At 45.1% G+C, this 21,963-nt stretch overlaps 1 protein-coding gene across 6 annotated transcripts in view; it reads right to left on the bottom strand.

Annotated features, from left to right (window-relative positions):
• The window catches only part of DOCK1 (dedicator of cytokinesis 1), a 561,485-nt gene that overhangs the window by 345,665 nt on the left and 193,857 nt on the right, over positions 1 to 21,963 (bottom strand). For all 6 annotated transcript variants that reach the window (XM_063607571.1, XM_034931700.3, XM_034931698.3 and 3 more), the window contains exons 24-25: positions 9,124 to 9,194; positions 5,080 to 5,186 (exon numbers count right to left, since the gene is read on the bottom strand). In XM_063607571.1, coding sequence (XP_063463641.1) covers positions 5,080 to 5,186; positions 9,124 to 9,194 — 178 coding nt within the window. The remainder of the gene's footprint in view (positions 1 to 5,079; positions 5,187 to 9,123; positions 9,195 to 21,963) is intronic.

Here is a 21,963-nt window from a genome sequence, read left to right as displayed (position 1 = left end):
ATGCAAGAGTCATCTTTTGGTGAAGCATGTAATCTATCAACCAGCTTTCAAGTAGTCAAGTCACATGGCGAGACAAAGCTTAAAGCCATCACAGCCTATTGACTCTCACGCACACTGCCCATTCACTGACTCACACACGGTATGCTAACGCATCACAGGCCCACCACCTCAGCACAGGGCCAGGGGTGGGAACATCCAAGGTGGATGCCTCATCAGCATGGGGATCAGCTCCTCTGCACAACCTCTTCTTAGGAACACTGTTTGCCCTCTGTATTACCACCATACATTTAAAATGACAAAAAATGGAATGCTGTGATGGCAGAGATTTGCCTCAAAATATCTGGGGGACGGGCATATAGATAAAAAAAAGATGGACTGGCCGGGCGCGGTGGCTCATGCCTGTAACCCCAGCACTATGGGAGGCTGAGGAGGGTGGATCACGAGGTCAAGAGATCAAGACCATCCCGGCCAACATGGTGAAACCGCGTCTCTACTGAAAATACAAAAATTAGCTGAGTGTAGTGGCATGCGCCTGTAGTACCAGCTACTCAGGAGGCTGAGGCAGGAGAATCGCTTGAACCCGGGAGGCACAGGTTGCAGTGAGCCAAGTTCGCGCCACTGCACTCCAGCCTGACAACAAAGCAAGACTCCATCTCAAAAAAAAGAAAAAAAAAAGGATCATGATAATTTGTGGAGCTGAGTGATGAGTACACTGGCGTGCATTACTCTCTTCTCTCTGACCTACTGTAATTTGAAATTTTCCATAGTTTTAGCCAAAAGGTATAGCCAAAAGGTATCTTGAATGCACAGATCTGAACTGCACCCCCCTTCTATTTCCAGAAAACAGAGGACTGATTAGATCAGATGCAAATAGAAGAGCATCTTGATTTTATAAAACTGCTCAGAGAAGACTCTTCACACCTCAAGTCTCTCACTCTTCTCCCTCTCCCTTTTCTCCTGACGTTACTCCTCCTCTAAGACCCCTCCTTTCTCCCCTATGATCAATTCACTCAAAGCTAAGACAAGGAAAGATTGCCAATTTCCCCATGTGAATCCAAACCTCCACCTCCCTTCAATCAAGTCAACTACACATGTGTGTAGCTGGTCCTGCTTCTTTCTCTGTACTGCCTCCTGGTTAGGAATACCCATAAGCATTTCATTCATTCAATAAATATCCATTACCGGCATGCTGAAGCCAGGCATGCGCTAGGTACCAGCAGAAGAGCAAAATCTAGATGAACAAGGCCCAGCTTGGAAAGCTCTCATCCTATGGAAGGCCTACAAATAAGCAAGTAAGAAATACAATGATTCCACATGGGGAGCATGGCATGAGGAGCCATGAGGTGGCATGTAGGGGGGTATTTTAAGCAGGGCAATCACAGGCCTCTTGGAAGAAATACTCTGTGATGGTTAATTTTAAATGCCAAATGACGGCACCATGGATGCCCAGAGAGCTGGCTGAACATTATTTCTGAGTGTGTCTGTAAGGATGTTTCCAGCAGACATTAGCATTGGGATTGGGGGACTGAGTCAAGCACGTCCACCCTGCAGAGTGTGGGTGGCCATCATCTAATCCTTGAGGGCCTGGATAGAACAGAAGGGCAGAGGAAGGCTGAATGCTCTGTGAGCAAATGGCCGCAGTGACGCAGGCCTGGTGTCCTCATTCAGGCCAGTCCCACATGGACTGGACCACACAGAGCTGTCTTGCTTTGACAAGCCCACAGACGTGCCTCCTATGAAGCCCAACAAACTCAGGATGCACCTACGGTTTCCATGTTCTCCAAGAGAGAGAAATGGGGAAAACAAGGCCAGAAACAACCAAGGCACTGTAAGGCCTGGCCTACTGGGACCCAGACCTGGCAACGAAAGGCTTTTCTGCAGAGGAACAACACCAGTTTCAGAATTCACTGCCAGCCTCTTGCAAACAGATCTACTTGTCATTATATCAGGAGGAGATAAAAAGAAATGTTTTAGTGCAAAGCAACCAGTGGGTCTCTTTCAGTGAGTAAGGCAACACACAAGCTGAGAAGCAAAGACTTGGGAATCTCACTTCACCCAGGGAGCCCCCACGAAGGAGCCTGGAGGACACATACAGTGACACATTCTGAACACATCCTCCAGAGGATGTTTACTAAGGGCAAGTGCATCCAGTGGCACATGCAGCTAAATCCAGTTATACCAAGTTCTAGAAATCTGAACACAAAGAGAGTTCATTTGACTAATTCCACTGGGATCAGGAAACAGGACAAAAACAACCACATTTGTACAAATTAACAAGAAACAGGAAAAAAGCATGAAAATCAGATTCAACATGTCTCATCAGAAAACAGTTTGGCTTCAAATTGTTATACCAAAGGTGGCACAGAATATTTTGCAAAAGTAATGACATCTTTTGTAAGAATGGACCAACTGGAAGATTTCTGGTGATAAATCTCTCCTGACCAGGAGGTAAGATGTCTGTTGGCTGCTTTGAACAAGCAGAGAGCTTGCAGATGAGAAAAACTGAGGTTGTTTTAAGAAAAATGCTTAAAACTCAAAGACAGTAAATGGGACCATTTTCACATTGGCCAAAGCATTCCGAAATGCTTCTAGGCAACCACTAAGCATTTAGAAGTACATTTGAGCTGCCAATTACGGCTTAGACAACTTCTACTGATGGGGCAATTCTGGAGCTGCTTGTAAGACACGAAGCTTCGGGCTAATTTTGGTTCATTTAGCCCACAATAATTTGGGATTCATATATTTCATACAATCTCATTTACTACATTGGGTACAACTTGCTTATACTAAGATCAAAATCCTAATTCCGTACTTAAAAAGACGATAGCAGGTTAATTATTTCAAAATATTACATTACCTGGTAATTCCATATTAAACAAAGCTAAGCATTTATTCACATCCTGCATACTTCCAAAACAGGACTTCAGGCTGTCTAAGATAAAAGGCTTAGAGAACAAGAATGAAACAGAAATGGGGCATAGGAAAGAGGAACAGAACACAATTACAAACACCTAAGCTAACAAAATCATCGAATATAAACAGTAAGTTTCCTTCAAGCTTTCTACGACCTGAAAAAATGAGCAAGTTTTAATAGAGGAAAAAATATCTGGGGTCAGGCTCGGTGGCTCACGCCTGTAATCCCAGCACTTTGGGAGGCCAAGGCGGGTGGATCATTTGAGGTCAGTAGTTTGAGACCAGCCTGACCAACATGGTGAAACCCCATCTCTACTAAAAATACAGAAATTAGCTAGGCATGGTGGTGGGTGCCTATAATCCCAGCTACTCAGGAGGCTGAGGCAGGAGAATCATTTGAACCCGGGAGGCAGAGGTTGCAGTGAGCTGAGATTGTGCCATTGCACTCCAGCCTCGGCAACAGCTCAGGACTACGTCTCAAAAAAAAAAAAAAAAAAAAAAAATCTAATTGAATCTTTCATGGCTTACATCCTTATTCAAAGAAACTAAATGACATACAGAACAAAGTTTTGCAACAGAAATTTAAAAATATATGTAAATATATCCTGAAGAAGATCTTCGTTAAATCAACACTTAAGAAAAATCAAGCACAATTCATCGACAATTTACAACAATTGTTATTCATGGACGGTTGACACTCATTGACAGCTGTTAATTTGATGAAGATACTGATGACGGTAGTGCTGGTGATGCAGTATGTCGCTGTGTGTGTCTTGGCATTGAATGGTTAGGAGCATCAGTAACCCACCTAATAAGACCCAGATATAAAATTTTCGGAGGATTTTACTTGCTGTGGTACAAAGCTTATTCACTATAGGAGGAAACCCTGAAACAGGGTGCCTGGCCATCACCTCTATCATCAGCCTTTCCTTAAGCCCGCTAGAGTACCCAAGTCTTGGAAAACACCTGGTGAGTGGGCAATTCAGTTTCCAGTGAGAAACTGAAATATGGACAGTCAGGAATAATAGCTCAATGGAGAGCCATGTGCTTTGAGTCCCAGACCATGGTGAGAACTGACTTTCTTTTATGAAAGTAAGAAATGGTTTCTGACTAAAGAGAGAGGTCTACATGGAGGGGCTGCAGAAAGCCACCCACTTCTTGGTTTGATGTGTTTTTTTCTAGAGAAGAACACTCTCACCTAAATGAAGTCAACATTTTCTTTCAATATTAGCCTTAGCAATAAGTGTACACTCTGGTGCATTTTATAAGGTTAAGCCAAGAAAGAAGATTAAAATTCGCATCCCAGAAGGCACAAAGGACCAAGCCACACACAGAGTGTGTTCCAAACCCAGCCAGTAACTTAACAGGGACATCCCAAGTCTGGGATCCGTGAAAGCACAGGGGAACTGAGAACAACACCAAGAATGCGGACAACAGAAAATGAATGGAGCAGCCAAATGTCCAGGCACAAATGGAATCGAATAAATCCATGCTTCTCAGTCAGAATGTCACTCAACAGACTTCACATTTGCCTCCAATAAATGAGGAAGTTTGTGGAATTATGCAGAGGTTTTAAGCTTTCAATGAAACTGCTTGACAAGGGTAAAATATTAATTCAATCTGTCCAAATAGAAAGAAAATGATTACTAAAAAGGGCAGGGAGATAACATAGGGAAATATAAAGTGTTCTGCAGGATAAATGAGTTGAAGAATCATTGAAATTCTTATTACTTTGAGTAGGATTTGAAGAAATGCTGTCAAAGAATGCTGTCAAAGTTCAGAATAAGATAAAACCATTACTTTCAGATTTAAAGAAAACTCGAATTCTTTTCCTTGCAATCATCACAATGGAGCGAAGTGATTGCCTCCCCAGGACAGACAATCACATATCTTAAAGGCTACAATGTATGCTGATTACCCTAGGACTTTGGTGTATACCTAAATTACAAACTACGAGCTTTTGCCTTCATTTCTCAATGATCTATTACCTGCACTACATGTCAATTACCCTTCTCTTGTAAGGGCTAAATCTTCCTGTCTTGTAATACAGCAGTTTTAATTGGTTGCAGCCTCTACTCCTTTTGTCAAGAGGAGGCAATTCAGAGGGTCAATGTCTTCAGAAAATAAATAACAGGACAAGTGAATAATTCTTGGGGTTCCACTCACCATGCTGTGTAAAGAGGTCACTGTGGACGATTTCGATCAAGCAGTAGAGTTTCTGGATGGTCAGCAAGCCCATGGGAACATTGAGGATGAATTCAGTAAACATTTTGCTGTGCAGAAAAACACAAGGGAAATAATTTTGAGACACACAGCAAAAGGATCCAATGTTGTTACAATACTGAGATATAAGGTCATCACATGGTCATTAATGTCACCAGTATGTTCAACACAGCCTCTCATGCACTATGGGGTCAATAACTCATTCCAAGAAATGATGTTTTGACAGTGTTCATTTTCACTTCACAATCACTAACATGCCTCTAATCCAAAAGACAGACAATAACAAGTGTTGGTAAAGATATAATGAAATGAGAACAGTCACACCAAGCTGGTGGGAAGGTAATACAGCACAGCCACTTTGGAAAACAATTAGGCATTTCCTCAAAATGTTAAACATAGTCACCATCCACTTCCAGGCATATACCACCTCCCCGAGAAAAAATGAAAACATATATCCACACAACAATTTGTCCATGAATCCAAGTGGCATTGTTCATTATACTGAAAAAGTAAAAACAACATGAAGTCCATCGGTTAATGAATGGATGAACAAAATGCAGTATATCCACACAATTCATTTCCAAAAAGAAGGAGGCACTGATGCTAAAACATGGAGAAACCTTGAAAACTTTATGCTAAGTAGAAGAAGCCAGTACAGAGGCCACACGTTGTATGATTCCAGCTCTGTAAAATGCCCAGAAAACACAAATGTGTAGAGAGAGAAAAGAGATTCGGGGTTACCTGGGCTAGGAAGAAAAATGACTAGAAATGGACACCGGGATCTTGCTGGGGTTATAAAAATGTTCTAAAATTGGACTCTGGTGATCACTGCACATCTTCGTAAATATACTAAAAACCACTGAATTGAACCATCTACAATAGGTGACTTTATCGTTTGTAAATAATACAATAAAGCAATTTTTTAAAAATACACTTTTACAAAAGGCTAACAGACCTATGAAGAAATTTTAGAAGAGCTCTTGTTAGTAACTATATAAACACAAATTAAAATGGGCAGATACGGTTTCACCATACTGGCAAGGTTCTATAAAATGGTAATTCCCAGTACCAGCAATATTTTGGGAAAACAGACACCAACATATACTGGTAGAATGTTGGTTTTACCTTCTGGAGTGGGGCGACTAGATAAAATCTACTGAAAATCCTTTAAGAAAATGCAAAACCAAGTAATGCCATTTCTCTTTTTATCCTAATGATATAAAATAGGAGCAGAAACTACAATTAAGCTACAGGAAATTTTATCCTAGCATTTTATATATTTTTTTTTAAAAACTTGAATACAACTCAACAGCCATCAGGTAGCACAGTACTAGAGGCCTGTTCTTTGTATTCAAAAAGCCCGGGTTGGCCTTGAACCACTGCCATTTACCAGCTGAATTATCATGGACAAGTTATTGAGGATAAAATTAGACTAACAATAGAACCTATGTCATACCATTGTTGTAAAGATTAATGGACTAATACAAGTGCTTTGTGCAAAACCTATTTTACATGGTGAAAGCACATAATAGATGCTGCGTCTATTGTTGCTGCTTAAAGATAGGCCAGCATGGGATGGAATTGGCATGAAAGTTACTAACAATGATGATGCAGAAGATGCCCTCGTGGCATGGGAGAGGAAGATGTCTTAAGTGCAGGAGCTGATCACAAAGAATGGTGACTTTTCTTTTTTTCATTTTTGAGACAGAGTCTTGCCCTGTCACCCAGGCTGGAGTACAATGCCGCGATCCAGGCTCACTGCAATTTCTGCCTCTGGGTTCAAACAATTCTCCTGCCTCAGCCTCCTGAGTAGCTGGGATTACAGGCACCGCCATCATGCCCAGCTAATTTTTTGTATCTTTAGTGGAGATGGAGTTTCACCATGCTGGTGGCCAGGTTGGTCTCGAATTCCTGACCTCATGATCTGTCCCTCTCGGCCTCCCAAAGTGCTGGGATTACAGGCGTGAGTCACCATGCCTAACCAAAAAATGGTGACTTTTTTAAGTGTGTGTGTACATATGTATGTAAGGGATCCAGCACTTTCTGATTCTCTTGGGTAGCGGACTTAAGTTTGAGTTACCCTCTTCTGTCATCTCTTCTGTTTATTAAAACATGAACCAGTTTTCTAAATAGAAACAAATATGTATGTGATTTTCAATGTCATTTTTAAAAATCAGTGTAACAGGCATTGAGGAGGAACACAGGGATGCACAAATCTCAGAGAGGCCAGCAGCAGCCTGCATCGGCCCTGGCAAGGCAGGTCTTCCTAGGACCTCCAAGCACACGGCTCAACCACAAACTGTGAGCGTCAATGATACCCTCCATCGGTGAGGGGCTAATTTGTGCGTACAGTGAGGACAGGCCCAGCTCAAGCGCAAACTGAGAGTATCGACGATACCCCTCCGTGGGTGCGGAGCTGATCTGTGTGCACCATGAGACAGGCCTAGAGTATGGCCACAGCCCACACCAGTTGCAGCTTTCTCTGCTTCCTCTCAGTTTTTCAAGACCTGAGCTACTAAAATATGAGAGAGCCCTGGAAGCACCTGCACGGGGAGGGGGGTTGTTAAAACCAAATGACCAGGCCCCACTGTGCAGTTTCTAATTCAGAAGGTCTGGGGAGGAAGCCAAAGTTTGGCTTTCTCTAACAAGTTCCCAAGGGCTACTGGAGCTGCCATTTTGGGGCCCGCTCTTGGAGAAGCATGTGCCAAGGAGAGGACTCTACAGCATGCCAGGTGGGCAGACACCGCCCGTGAGCCTGTGTGTTTCTCCTTTTCTCATGTAGGGCCTGCTAAGCTTATGACCAGCACTGTTGGTGCCCTGGGAGCAGAAAACAAATGTTTCCCTGCAGGACACTAAATCCTAGGGAACATCAGATTCACAGTGATTCGTGGGGGACAGCGCCTCCCAGAGAGCCTCTCGCCCTTCAATTCCAGGGCACGAGTGACCTATGGTAGACATAAAGTACAGGAGGGATAATCATTTTTGATTCAGTTTCACCGCTCAGTGGACAGATGGCCCTTTACTAATATTTAGGAGGGCTTCACTGGCCGGTAAAAAATGGTGTCTTCACCCACAGGTAGTTTATTGTGTCAAATCAAAACCAAAACAAAAAGTAGTTGAGGATTGTGCTATTGAATGTCTGGGGTTTAAACGACTGTGCATCCCTGGGGTGGGAGCGGTGGCACACGTCGGTAATTCCAGTGCTTTGAAGGCAGAAGCGGGAGGGGCGCTTGAGGCCAGGAGTTTCAAGCTGCAGTGAGCTATGATCGCACCACTGCACTACAGCCTGGGCAACAGAGTGAGACCCCTATCTCTTAAAAAATAAATTAAAAAGGCTGTGTATCCCATTTGCTCACAATGGCACTTTCAGAATGCAGTGATACCAACAGATTAGGAAACAAACAGCGCACCTGGCCACTGAGAGGAGGCAAGTTAGGGAGAGAAAAGGAAGGATTTGGTGTCCAATCTCACTCCTTGGTCTGAAAGCCCAGTGACCAGCTTTCTCAAAGTTTGTTTGTGGGGTTTTCTAAAAATTATTTTCTTAGTAACTTCTGAGTCTTCTGCTTGAGGCTCAGGGCCCCTCCCAAAGAGGAGTTGCCTCTATTACAGAAGCAGGAGCCGGCGCAGGAATATTAAAGCTCCTATGTCAGGATTTTTAGGTGCTGAAAACAAGAGCAAAACCAACAACCACATACTGAAATTCAAACCTCAAAGTATGCAAAATGCCAAATGGACATTATATACCAATTAGACTGTAAACAATCTTCTTTAAAAATATTGTCATAGTTGACTGGTGATCCCTTTTCCACATAATGTCATGATTATCAAAGAGTCACAGACACCACCAGCAACACATGTTCCAGAATGATCCAGGGCACTGACATATGGAGACATGAGGCAGAACCCTGAGCATCCCATAAACTAAGCACACTGAGAAGGAGGTCACACACGGCACGTGACAAGCATTCGCCTGGGCTGCATACTTACCTGAGCTCTTTGGGATCAAACACCAATTTCACATCGTTGACGATCGTTGGTAAGTATTTCAGTGCTGCCCCCTGCAAATCAAGAAACAAGAAGGCTGAGCAGCATGCAGGTTAGGGAGTGTTCATACCAATTTGTAATCCTTATGAGAAGAACCGCAGAAATACTGAGAAGAGAAAGATCACTTCCAGATGAGGGGCTGACGGCTAACACAATGAAAATAGAGCAAAGAACAAAAGTCATCAGGCGCAGTGGCTCACACCTGTAATCCCAGCACTTTGGGAGGCTCAGGCAGGCAGATCGCTTCAGCTCAGGAGTTCGAGACCAGCCTGGGTAACATGGCGAAATTCCACCTTTACAAAAATATACAAAAAAAATTAGCCAGGCATTGGTGGCTTGCACCTGTAGTCCCAGCTATTCAGGAGGCTGAGGCAGGATAATCACTTGAGCCCAGGAAGTAGAGGTTGCAGTGAGCCGTGTTCACAGCCTGGCAATCCAGCCCCGGCAACAGAGCAAGATCCTGTCTCAAAAAAGAAAATGAATCTCTAACCTACAAAGAATGCTCAAAGAATGCTAACTTCTTACAGGTTGTCTTGACACATAATAAAATTATTATTAACAGAAGCCAACACTTATCACCTGTGGCCTAAGTGCCTATACTGTGTGCTAAGCATGCATGTGATTTTCTCCTTTTACCCCTGCAGAGCTCTGTGAGGTTAAAGCAAAATGAAGACCTGTCCCTCTCAGAATAATCCTCTTCCATTAAATTCACTTCAACTCTTCTACATTCAATGATTAAAGTCAACTGTCTTTGTTCCATTCCAAAAATGTTTTCCTGTATATCTGCATATATTTTAATTATGAATCATTTTGTTCTTTAGTAATGTATCTTCTAGAAAACAAACACCCTCAAAAAACAGAGTAATGATATCAATGATGGATCCTGTCATGCTACACACTGTGCTAGGACCCTGGTATATTTGATCTTTAATTCTTACAGACCTCCTGTATTAGTCCATTTTCATCCTACTATGAAGAAATACCTGAGACTGGGTAATTTATAAAGGAAAGAGGTTTAATGGGCTCACAGTTCCACATGGCTGGGAAGGCCTCATAATCATGGTGGAAGGTGAAGGAGGAGCAAAAGCACATCTTACATGGCAGCAGGCAACAAAGTTTGTGCAAGGGAATTGCACCTTATAAAACCATCAGATCTCAGGAGGCTTATTCACCATCATGAGAACGGCACAGGAAAAACCTGCTGCTCATGATTCAATCACCTCCCACAGGTACCCTCCCACAACACATGGGTATTATCAGAACTACAATTCAAGATGAGATTTGGGTGGGGACACAGCCAAACCATATCACCTCCTATTAGAAGGTAGCTGAGTTTAGGAAGGAGGAAAAAACCGACAATGGAGACATTAATTACTTTGTCCCTGTTCACAAAGCTAGTACTGAACTAAACTAGAATTAAATTCAGTCAGGGGAAAGTCAGACCCTGAGTCCCTTTGCTCTCTTCTGTTGGGAAAAGTTGCTAGATTTTAAGTGATCTGACTCTGGCTCTGCCACCTTCTACCTGTGTCTTTAAGTAAGAGGGAAAATAACATTCACGCCAGATACTTCAAGGAATTGCAATAAAGCTCGAAATCAAATTGGAAAATGAATAGGGTAACACTTTGAACACTGGAAAATACTACGCAATTACAGAAACAATTTTTACAATTGTTCTCCAAAAGCAAGTAGGCAGAAACTCACTTCAGAAGTATTCCCCTGAACATATACAGACGGTTGATGGATTTGTAACAAAGGTACACAGTACCATGAGCAAATAAATAAACTTCATGCCCCCCTCTCTCACACTGTACAAAACTCAACTTTAAATAGATCGCCGATCTTAAATGTAGAACTTCAAAAACTGTAAAACTTTTGGAAGAAAATACGTGAGAGTTTGGGCTAAGCAAAGATTTCTTAGATATGATACAAATAGCACATTGTGTAAAAGAAAAAATTGATAAATTGGACTTCATCAAAATAAAGAATTTCTGCTCTTTGAAAGGTACTACTGAGATAACAGAAGATGAACTACACAGGGAGAAAAATGACTGGAGATCATATATCTGCTAAAGATTAGTACACAGAATACATAAAGAACCCTTAAAACTCAATAATGAGAAAACAATCTTCCCCTCCCTGCAAAATGGGCAAAAGAGATGAAGAGGCAATTCTCCAAAGAAGATAGATGGATGGCAAATAAGTACTTGAAAAGACACTCAGCACCATTACTCATCAGGGAAATGCAAATTAAAATGACAATAAGATACAAGCAACATCTATAAGAATCATGAAAACAAAACAGAATTCCTACAACGTGCTCTTTGTATAACACTGCTAGTCTGAATGCAAAAATAGTTCAGCAACTTTAGAAGAGAGTTCAGCCGTTTCTCATAGGTAAACATTCATAATCCGTAGCACCCAGCCATTGTACTCCTGGCCACCTCCTCGAATGAAGTGAAAACCTACATTCACAAAAACTGAAGGCATCCTCATAAGGTTAACAAGAACTCTGGACAGCAATACAGTGATAATTAAGCACGGCACAGGCTGCAATTCAGCCCACTTACTCATGATCCAAAGTCACGCAGCACTAGATACTGGTCATCTGCATCCCCAACGTTCCTGCAGATAGGATTTCTGACATTAGAATCATAAGTCTTTTGTTTAAGAATTGCTTAAGGTGTTTCTCAGATCCTGAATTCCAGGGAAACTGCTGCTGCCAACTGGTTTGAAAACCCCCGACAGAGGAAAGGAATCAGCAATGCAATGCAGTTTCTTCATCTCCCTGTCCCTTCACCCCACGCTCTTCAACCCACTTAGGCCTGCTCCAAAAACCTTAACAATACCTAGCCCCAAACTCCTGCAGCAGACAATATGAGGTTTCCTCCTTCTCCTGTTTTGGTGATCCTACGATTAAAAACTCTTTCTCTGCTGCAACCCAGAGTCGCAGCACATTGACTTGGCACGTACATGGGACAGCAAACCTATGACGGTTACGAAACCCTTATGTGGACGTCTCTAGCAGCTTTATTTCTAATCTCCAAACACTAGAAACAACCCAAATGTCCCTTCAAGAGGGGAATTCATACAACGGAACTCGACGCAGTAACAAGAAGCACCAACCACTGTTACCTAGAACACAGATGCACGTGAACGACACAGTGATAAATAAAACAAGACATATGCAAGAGGCTGCATCCCATGTGACTCAATTTTCATAACATTCTGGAAAAGGCAAAACTACAGAAATGGAGAGCATGTCAGTGGCTGGTGGGGAGGCGGGCAGGGGAATACAGGGGGCTCAGGAGCCCTCCCGTGGGATGAATGCATTATGCCTTTGTCAAAACGGGCAGAGCTGTACATTAAAAGAGAGTAAATTTTACTGTATGTAAATTGTACCTTTTTTTTGAGACTGAGTTTCACTCTTCCACCTGGGCTGGAGTGCAGTGGCACAATCTTGGCTCACTACAACTTCCACCCCCCGGGTTCACGTGATTCTTCTGCCTCAGTCTCCTGAATAGCTGGGAGTACAGGTGCCCGCCACCACACCCGGCTAATTTTTGTATTTTTAGTAGAGACGAGGTTTCACCATGTTGGCCAGGCTGGTCAACACCCAAACCAAACTCCTGACCTCAAGTGATCCACCCACCTCGGCCTCCCAAAGTGCTGGGATTACAGGTGTGAGCCACTGTGTCCAGCCTATACCTTAATTTTTTAAGTGACTAAGAATATATTACCTGGGAATATTTCCATAGCTATCTGGGATGGGAAATGACTGAAAGAATGGCGGGCTGGTGTCTCAACTCTGGTGCACAGGTCAAGTCATTTCAAGTGAGTTCATGTTGCCTCATCTATGACATAAGTATTCTGCACCTGTCAGACAAGTTTCTAGGTGCTGGGCTCTATGGACACATTACATCCCCATGGCAACCTGATGAAGGAGGCCTATTACTATCCCCTTTCACGGAGGAGACAGTGGAGACATGCGAAAGTGAAGTCTTTGGCCCAGATCAGCACTGCTGGGATTTGGGGTTGGTCTGTGCAGCCCCAAAGCTAATTTTGCAAAACCGCCACACTTCAACTTCACCAAAAATAGAGTAGAGGATAAAGCAACTTTAGCCCCATAAATCTCCACTCCAGAACGATCCACGCTGTTGTTCACCTCAGCGTTTGCCCTGTCCTTCAAGGCCCACCAGATCCCAACCGTCTGCTTTGGGATGCAACTTTTCAAAAGAGCACTAAATAGTAATAAGTTCATTCTGATTTCAAATGTTCTGCTTCCACAACCTCAGTGTTGCTTTGAAAAAAAACAGAAAACATTTATTGTGACATTTAATAGCCAGCGTTCACACAGGCTGATTGCTCAGTCTCCCGGTCTCTCGTTTCGCTTGCGAACGCCCAGAGGGTGAGGCACGAACTGGCTTCATGCATTTTATACTGTGCCCAGCAAAGCATCAACCGCCTGTAGCAAGTTCATAAGTACCATTTCACCAGGGTGAATCGGCCACAAACAAGACAGGCCTTTATGGCCCACCTGCCGCTGGCTCCCCTTGGGCTGCCGGACGCTGTGTGAATCGGGACCGACAGACCGCCAAGCGGGGCGAAGGCTCCCAAAGTCTTCCCTGCCGTGGTCTTCCCGAGCTCCTAGCATCAAAAATGTCATGATGACACCCTCAGAGAAGGGGTTGTGCCCCCTGAGGCGGGGACATGGAATGCCAGTGATCCCAAAATGCTGATTAAACCAGAATTCTGCTTAACTGACCAAGATGATTTTGTGTCTTTCGGTAAAAGAGGTTTAGCAAGAACTGGGAGGAACCCGCATCTGCTATCAGTCCTGGGTGACAGAACAAAAGACAGGACAGAGAGAACGGAATTCAGAAGAAACATGAGGAGAGGCGCATCTTACACTGTGGGTCCACCTGTTCTCCTGAAGGGCCGGGTTTCCTCTCCTTCTCCACTCTCCCCCGTGGCTGACTCAGTCTTTCTTTGCTCTTCTCAAGCCTGACCCCCACCCCTCCCATCTCATGTCACCACCTCCTTCAGAGAAAAACAAAAGCCACCACAAGAAAGGAACTCGCTAAGCTTCTAACCACCCAAACCAAACACAAGACTCCAGCTCCCAGCCTCTGCCCCTGCCTTGGGTTTTCGGGGCACCCGCCTGCCCTGTGGGGCTCCAACCTCTTCCCCTGCTGTCTGCTCAAGGCCCTCCTGCCCTTTGTCCTCTCTCTCTCCTCAGAGCCTTCAGTTCTCACCCCTCTGCCTCCTGCTTTCTATAATGAAGCCCACACCAGCCTCTCACCCGGAAAAGCAGCCCCAGGCCCTGCGAGCCTCTGCTCCATCAGACAATACCCCACAGTGTGGGCAAGGCCCGCGTCCACTTCCCACACGACCCCTCCTCACTCCCACTGCAGCCTGACTCCGGCCCGCACCACAGCTCTGTTCCTGCCAAGGCCACAATGACTTCAGGCTGTTCTCAAGTGGCCTTTCTGATGACACTTTGGCCACCTCACCTCTGGGGCACGCGTGGCCCTCACTCCCAGGGTGGCCGCCTGCCTCTCCACCCTCCTTGCAGCTCCCTGCGCGGGGCCCTGCTCCCCCAGCCCCTTGCCTGTGGGTTCCTCGGGGTCCCTCCACATATCCCCCAAGGGACCTCACCTCCTGCCATGCCAATGAGTCCCAATTCTGATCCATCTCCAGGGCTCCCCTTCCTCCTGAGCCCAACACCCACACCCCACACCCACTGGGGTCCACCCTGGCTGACCCTAGACATTGCAAACTCCCCCTGCCTTGGTGGAAGCCACCGCTGCCTCGCCTTCGCTAGGGATTCCAGTGCCAGGCGCTGCACCGCCAAGCCCCAGCTGCACGCCACAGGCCTGGGCATCACACCGGGTGTTCTCTCTTCCTCACAGCCCCCTTCTAGGCAGTGACACAGCCCTCGGTTCAGGCTGTTAACTCTCCCCGGGATAAACAGCACCTGGGCTGCACGGCTACTGCCTCCCATTGGCTTTGCTGCCACAGCCTCCTACCCGCCCTCCCTGCCTCCACGCTGACCCCTCAAGGACACTCCTCACTGGGCAGCCAAAGCAGCCTTCTGAAAATGCAAATGGAATTTAGATACTGTGGCAACGTCCCCTGCTCATGGGACACAGGGAACCTACCCCACACCCATGGAGGGCCATGGGCTCTGGCCCCACCACCCCAGACTCACCCTTGGTACCTGCAGGACTCTCTCCCACCAAACCAAGCCTCTTCCAGTTTACCAGGTGGGCCAGGCCCCTCTGCCAGCTCAGAGGCTTGAGCGCATGCTATTCCCTCTTCTGGAGTCACTGCTCTGCCGCCCCACCCAAGTCCACCCCAAACACACAGTTAGACTCTGGTACCCCTCAGTCCTTAGCTTAGACATCATTTCGTCCAGGACACACAGGTGCCAGGTTAGGAATCAGATATGGTTTGGATGTGTGTCCTCTCCATCTCTCATGCTGAAACGTGATCCCCAGTGTTGGAGGTGGGGACAGTGGGAGGTGTCTGGGTCATAGGGGAGGGTTTCAGACGAATGGCTTGATACCTTCCTCGCAGTAACCAGTGAGTTCCCGCTCTATTCGTTCCCATGAGAGCTGGCGGTTTAAGACAATGGCACCTCCCTGCGCTCTCTCTTGTTCCCTCTCTTGCCATGTGACACGCCTGCTCCCCCTTCACCTTCTGTCATGAGCAGAAGCTTCCGGAAGCCCTCACCAGAAGCAGATGACTGCACCATGCTTCCTGTGCACCCTGCAGAACCGGGGCCAAAATAAACCTCTTTTCTCTATAAGTTACCCAGGCTTGGGTATCCTTTATAGCAACGCAAAATAGATGAATACAGCATCTAGAGACATTCCTATTTGGACTGCAATGGAAGGTCAATTTGTCCATATTCCCCATAGACAATAAGCTCCTCACAGGTAAGGACAGAGCCTATTTCAGTCTGCTTTGTCTCCTTCTGTCCTCACAGAGGACATTGGGCAGTCGACCCTCCATGACTCCCAAACTGACTGCAAACTTCATATACAGTCGTGACCTCTTTATTTTCAAGAAGCATTCCTCTCTCTGCATTCAGCCACAGAAATCACCTCCTTAACTAAGGGAAAAAGTTGTCTTCCCCATCCAGTTTGATTAGCCAGACAAGGACAGGATGCAAAGGGAACTCAGATTCCTTCCTACCACAGGCTCTGGCTTTCCTTGGCAGGAGGGTTCCATTACCCACTATTGTTAAGAGCCACACCTAGCTTGATTCATTTCTAATATTGGTTATTTGTCCAGAGTTTCAAGTGTTTTGGATTCTGCTTGTGCTTGCAGGAAAAACCTTCAGTTTCCTCTGTGGAGTCTGGCTACTTCACTAAATTCAGGTCTCTTTCGAGTGGAAACAGCTCCTGCCTCAATAGCTTGTCAAGACACAGAGCACCCGACAGACGAAGCAGGGGACACCTGCCCTGTGGATAGATGGTGCTGCGTGGAATCTTATCTGCCAAAAGACACCTCCAAAAATAAAAATCTATGAATGCATGTGGGGGACCCCAACAAGCACCATCAAAGGAAGGCAGCGCCATGGTGGACGAGGTCAGGGCTCTGGGGCACTGTCCGGGCTCCTCCACCACTCGCTGTGTGAATTTGGGAAGGTAGCATTTCCTATCGGGCTTCTCATGGGCAAAACAGTGGTGATCAACAGCGCCTGCCTCAAGGGGCTGTGGGAGAATGGAACGATGTGTTGTGCATGTGATAAGCTCGACTCATTGCTCCTGCTCAACAGACGTTGGCCACGGCTACCACCAGCAGTGGCGGCAGGACAGCGTGTGGACCCATGCACGTGTTGACACGGAAAACCTCCTCAGCGTGCACATCTCTCAAACCTGAATCTTCATTCGGTGCAAACTTCCATTTGTAAAGTGCCATCTTCATTGTGGCAAATATTGAGTAGAATCAGTTCCCAAATAACAAAAAAGATCAGGGTGATAGAAATTGAGGACATTACCCAAGAATGATCAATAAATACTTAAAAAAAAAAAAAAAGAAAAAAAGAAATTGAGGACATTGAAGACTTTTCCTGTTTTTGTTTGCCTTTTGTTATTTTTGTAAATCAGTGAAGATCTTTATTTAAATAAAACTGTGCTCAGAATGTGCAAAGCTATTTTGAATTGTGGGTGAGAGGCCAGGATGCCAGTCCCTCAGCAGGTATCTGCTCCACGGTGCCTCCCAGGCACCGGCAAGGTTCCCTGCAGCAGAGCGGGATAATCACTAATCAGTTCACTGGGGGTGAGGGACGAAAGTGGGAAGCAGGACAAAGTCCGTGGGATGTCCCCAAAAGACAGAGCTGAGTTTGGAGTGAGGCCCACTTATGCTCCCCGACCCCAGAGGTATGAACCATGGACCATGAAACTGTACGAATACACCATTATGGCCTGGCCCAGCCAAGAACAGAGAAGAGTACTCTATACACAATTTAGAGGAAGTCACTGATTTTAGCTTTCTTTACTCTTCGCCTGTTCATTAAGTTATAAGTGAACTTACCAAATAAATGTTTGCTATTTAAGCAAGTAATTTCTTCAGATTTTATTTTAAACTTAGGTAAAATAACTTAATGGCAGTTTAAGTCCTGGCTTATGTTATTCTATCAACTTGGTAAAGCTTTCGTCTGTCCACCAGTGGGGGGACGGTCTGATTCTACCAGCATTTAGTCCTTGGACCAATCAACACGTGTGCAGGACCCACTGACACACCAAGAACACATACCTGGGTCCCATGCACACTCAGGCATGAGAGAGGCTTAAGGAGAAACTGAAATTACCACCAAATGCATAAGGGCTCCCAACCATTCATTGAGCACTGATGGAAAGCCAGCAAGCCACAGAAAGATAACACAAACAAAATCAGAGAGAATCACAGCCAGTGGTAAAACTATTTCTATTTATATTAAGACAGGCAGGCTGCTGAGTGTCCCTCTTAAGATTTGGTTCACCTCTTAACATCCAGGCAATCAGGAACTCATCGTATTCAGCAATCACAACTCTTGGGAGGGAAACTGAGATCAAAACTGAACCAAAAGGACAAGAACACACTGAAACCAAAGCTTTAGAGGGAAAAGAAGAAACAGGAAAGGACAGAAGATGCTAAAAGTTTTCTAATTGCTGAAATACTTCAGGTTAAAGAAATAAAATAATTTTTTTTTCTCCTTTCTGAGACAGAGTCTCACTCTGTTGCCCAGGCTGGAGTGTAATGGTGTAATCTTGGCTCACTGCAACCTCCACCTCCCAGGTTCAAGCAATTCTCCTGTCTCAGCCTCCTGAGTAGCTAGAATTACAGGTGTGTGCCACCACGCCCGGCTAATTTTTGTATTTTTAGTAGAGACGGGGTTTCACCATGTTGGCCAGGCTGGTCTTGAACTCCTGACCTCGTGATCCACCTGTCTTGGCCTCCCAAAGTGCTGGGATTACAGGGGTGAGCCACCATGCCCGGCCCAGAAATAAATTTTATACTTGTCTCTAAGCAAATGTAATTGTCCCAGATCTCATGAGAATGCAAACTTAATCCAAACTGAAAAATAAAACAATAAATGCACTTTCCATCTAGCATCAGCTTAAGGTTGTAAGTGTCTCTCTGGCTAAAAATATTACTGATGATGATGATTAATAGACGCTATTTTAGAATAAAGTTCAGGCTACATTATTCAGTATGATTATTTTAATTAAATCCATTAGCATATCTTTATATAAGATTAGAAGAGCTATGGGTGATACAAAATAAGTTTTTCTTGAATAATGTATGAAGCAATTATTAATTTACATATTTCTCAAGAAAACGCATATTAAAATGATTCCACTTGGAGGTTTTGAGCTAAAATATATATGGTCCACAAATCCTCCTTTTAGACAAGTGTTCTGTCTTTGGAAGATTTGGGGAAGAGCCAAACAGCCTCCGGAAAAACAGATAAACTTGATAGGGGAAAATGCACCAAGACCAGTTCTGCCAATTGGTGCCCCTGGACCCACTCTGCGGACTTGATAAAACAGGACGGATGGCTGGACGTGAGGGTCAGAGGCGGCTGAAGAAAGGAAATCCACAGCACTTTGAAGACACTCAAGGAGGCATCTCTATGGTGTGTGTGACAGCAGCCCAGAACAAAAAGAAAGACGATGGCAACAATTGCTTCAATCCCTTATATCTTATTAAATTAGGACTGCCTACATCTTATGTATTTTAAATCCAAAAATACTTTTTGTAATCAATTCTCTTTGTAATCAGCTTCCTTAAAGCTGATTCTGGTTTTTCAGATAGCATTCCCCATCTCTACCACCAATGCTTCGGTTCACTCAATCCCAAATGTCAATTTAGCGCCTGAGGGACATTGTTCCCCCAAGTATCTGCGTGCTTCTGTATCACAAAGCCCAAACTGAAAAAAGTACAAACTTCCTGAGATTCTTCAGTGAATCCAGTTCAACTTCCTACACAAATCAATTTGTTATGCCTTCCTTGAAGCATATCGATGATGAGGAACGGGTCTCCTGGGTTTCTCAGGGAGAGGGATATTGATACTGTCTTCACTGTGCAGGACTGCTCTCAGCATCTCTGGATCCTGTCCATTAATTGCTCACACACACACACACACACACACACACACACACGCACACAGAGCTTCCTGGCCCACGTGGTTGTGTCACAGATGGGTGCCTGGCAGACAAAATCCCTCGGCCTTTGGGTCAGCCCAGCAAGAGCTGGGCCATGGCTCCTCTCTGGCCACAGGTAGCTGTGCCGTGCAGCAATGACCGTTTTCTCTGCCTTCAGCCTTGGCTAAGTAAATCCCCTGCACTTCTCTCCCATATCCCTTCTCTAACAGTAGTCAGAATCACTGTTCAAATGAGCAACCGAAGCCTGCACCTGACTCATCCTTATTTCCCCAAAGCTAGGCACATAGGAGAACAGAAGAAAATGTGGTCAAGGATGGAATAATCTATAAAAGAACAGGAAGGGTCAGAGTAGAAGCCACCAGGACTCAGGGTGTCAGGATAGGGCTACAGTGATGCCTTGCAGATGACTAGCTAGGAAGCAGAAACCACGTAGCAAAAAGCACGAGGCAAGAAAAAGAGAAAGACTTAGCCAACCTCAGCACAGACGCAAGAACACCCTCTTCTGCTCTCTGCTCTGGAGCCGGGGTGCTCTCCCTAACCTCCCACAATCCACTTGCCAGGAATTAAGTCATTCTAAATAGGAGCATTACCGTAATCTAGGCAAGAACAAATTTGAATTAAATTACTGAAGTATTCTTTTTGTTTTTTCACTTGATACCAGCACAGTCATCTAGCTAAAGTGGCTCATGGAGAGGGCAGAGATCCTTGGAAGAGGCCTCCATAGACCCCAAATTGGTGAAAATTGGTCACCTGTCTAGACAGCTTCCAGGAGGCAAAGCGTGACTTCCAAATGATGGAGACTTTCTGAAAAACACTTAAAATTCAAAAGTCGACAGACAGGAAAATGGTCCAGTTCCACAGTATCTTAAGGGTCTGAACTGCAGCAAAATAGTTTTGCAAACAGTGAGTGGGGAATGAAGCACATCACACTTGTGTTTTATTCATGGTCTGAATAATCTGACAAAATGGAGCCTTTCGGGAACAGAAGTGGGTAGAAGATAAGTGTGTGCAGGACAGCAGAGGAAGAAAGATGCAGGAACGAGGCAAAATCGCGCAGAATATTCTGCCTGTCCAGTGTGCACCCGTCCACCCTCAACCACCCTCCAGCTGCCTCGCTGTCCCAGGCTCTAGCCCACCCTACCAATACTCAGACTCACTGCCATCGAGGATGGCCAGGGTACACAGACACTCACAGGTAGAGGGAGCGGGACAGGGGAAGGGAAGGCTTTGGGGTAGAGCAAAAAGTGAATGCAGAGTGGAGCTCAAGCCCCTGGCTCCCCATCCGCAGGCATACCCTTTCCACTCCCATATGCAGTGCATGGAATTGTGACCCTGCCAAAAAAAAGTTCAAGACCTAACCCCTGTAACATCATTTAAATATCTGTCCCCTCCAAAATTCAAGTTGAAATGTAATTGACATTGACATTGTAACAGTTATTAAGATGTGGGATTTTTTGTTTGTTTTTCTGTTTTTGAGACAGGTTCTCACTCCGAGCCCAGGCTGGAGTGCTGCGGAATGATCACAACTCACTGCAGCCTCTACCTCCTGGGGACAAGTGATCCGCCCACCTCAGCCTCCCACGTAGCTGGGACTACAGGCAGGCAAAGAGGAAGGAACTTTACGAATAATGTGATTAGGCCATGAGGACTCAGCCACATAGGGAGGATTGGGTCATTGTAAAAGGGAGAGTTTGGCACCCTCTCATCCTCTCTCACCCTCTCATCCTCTCTCACGCTCTCACCTTCTGCCATGGGATGACCAGGCAAGAAGGCCCTTAATGCTAGCACCTTGACCTTGGACTTGCCAGCCTCCAGAACTGCAAGCCAGTAAACTGCTGTTCATTATAAATTACTCAGGCATTTTACCGAGTCTCAGGTATTTTGTTACAGCAGCACAAAATGGACTAGGACATTCTGGTGCCTGTGAATACAAATGAACTTAGAAACAGAATCTTTGCATATAAACTCCAATTAGAATTACAGTGGGCCCTAAATCCAATGATGACTATCTTTATAAGAAAAAAAAAAAAGGCCATGGGTGCGATGGCTCACACCTGTAATCCCAGCACTTTGGAAGGCTGAGGCAGGAGGATCGCTTGAGCTCAGCAGTTCAAGACCAGCCAAGGCA

This window comes from Pan paniscus, chromosome 8, assembly GCF_029289425.2.
Source record: "Pan paniscus chromosome 8, NHGRI_mPanPan1-v2.0_pri, whole genome shotgun sequence".
In the NCBI taxonomy this organism is placed as follows: domain Eukaryota; kingdom Metazoa; phylum Chordata; class Mammalia; order Primates; family Hominidae; genus Pan; species Pan paniscus.
Note: the sequence above shows the minus strand (reverse complement) of the source record. Positions and strands in the feature narration are given on the sequence as shown.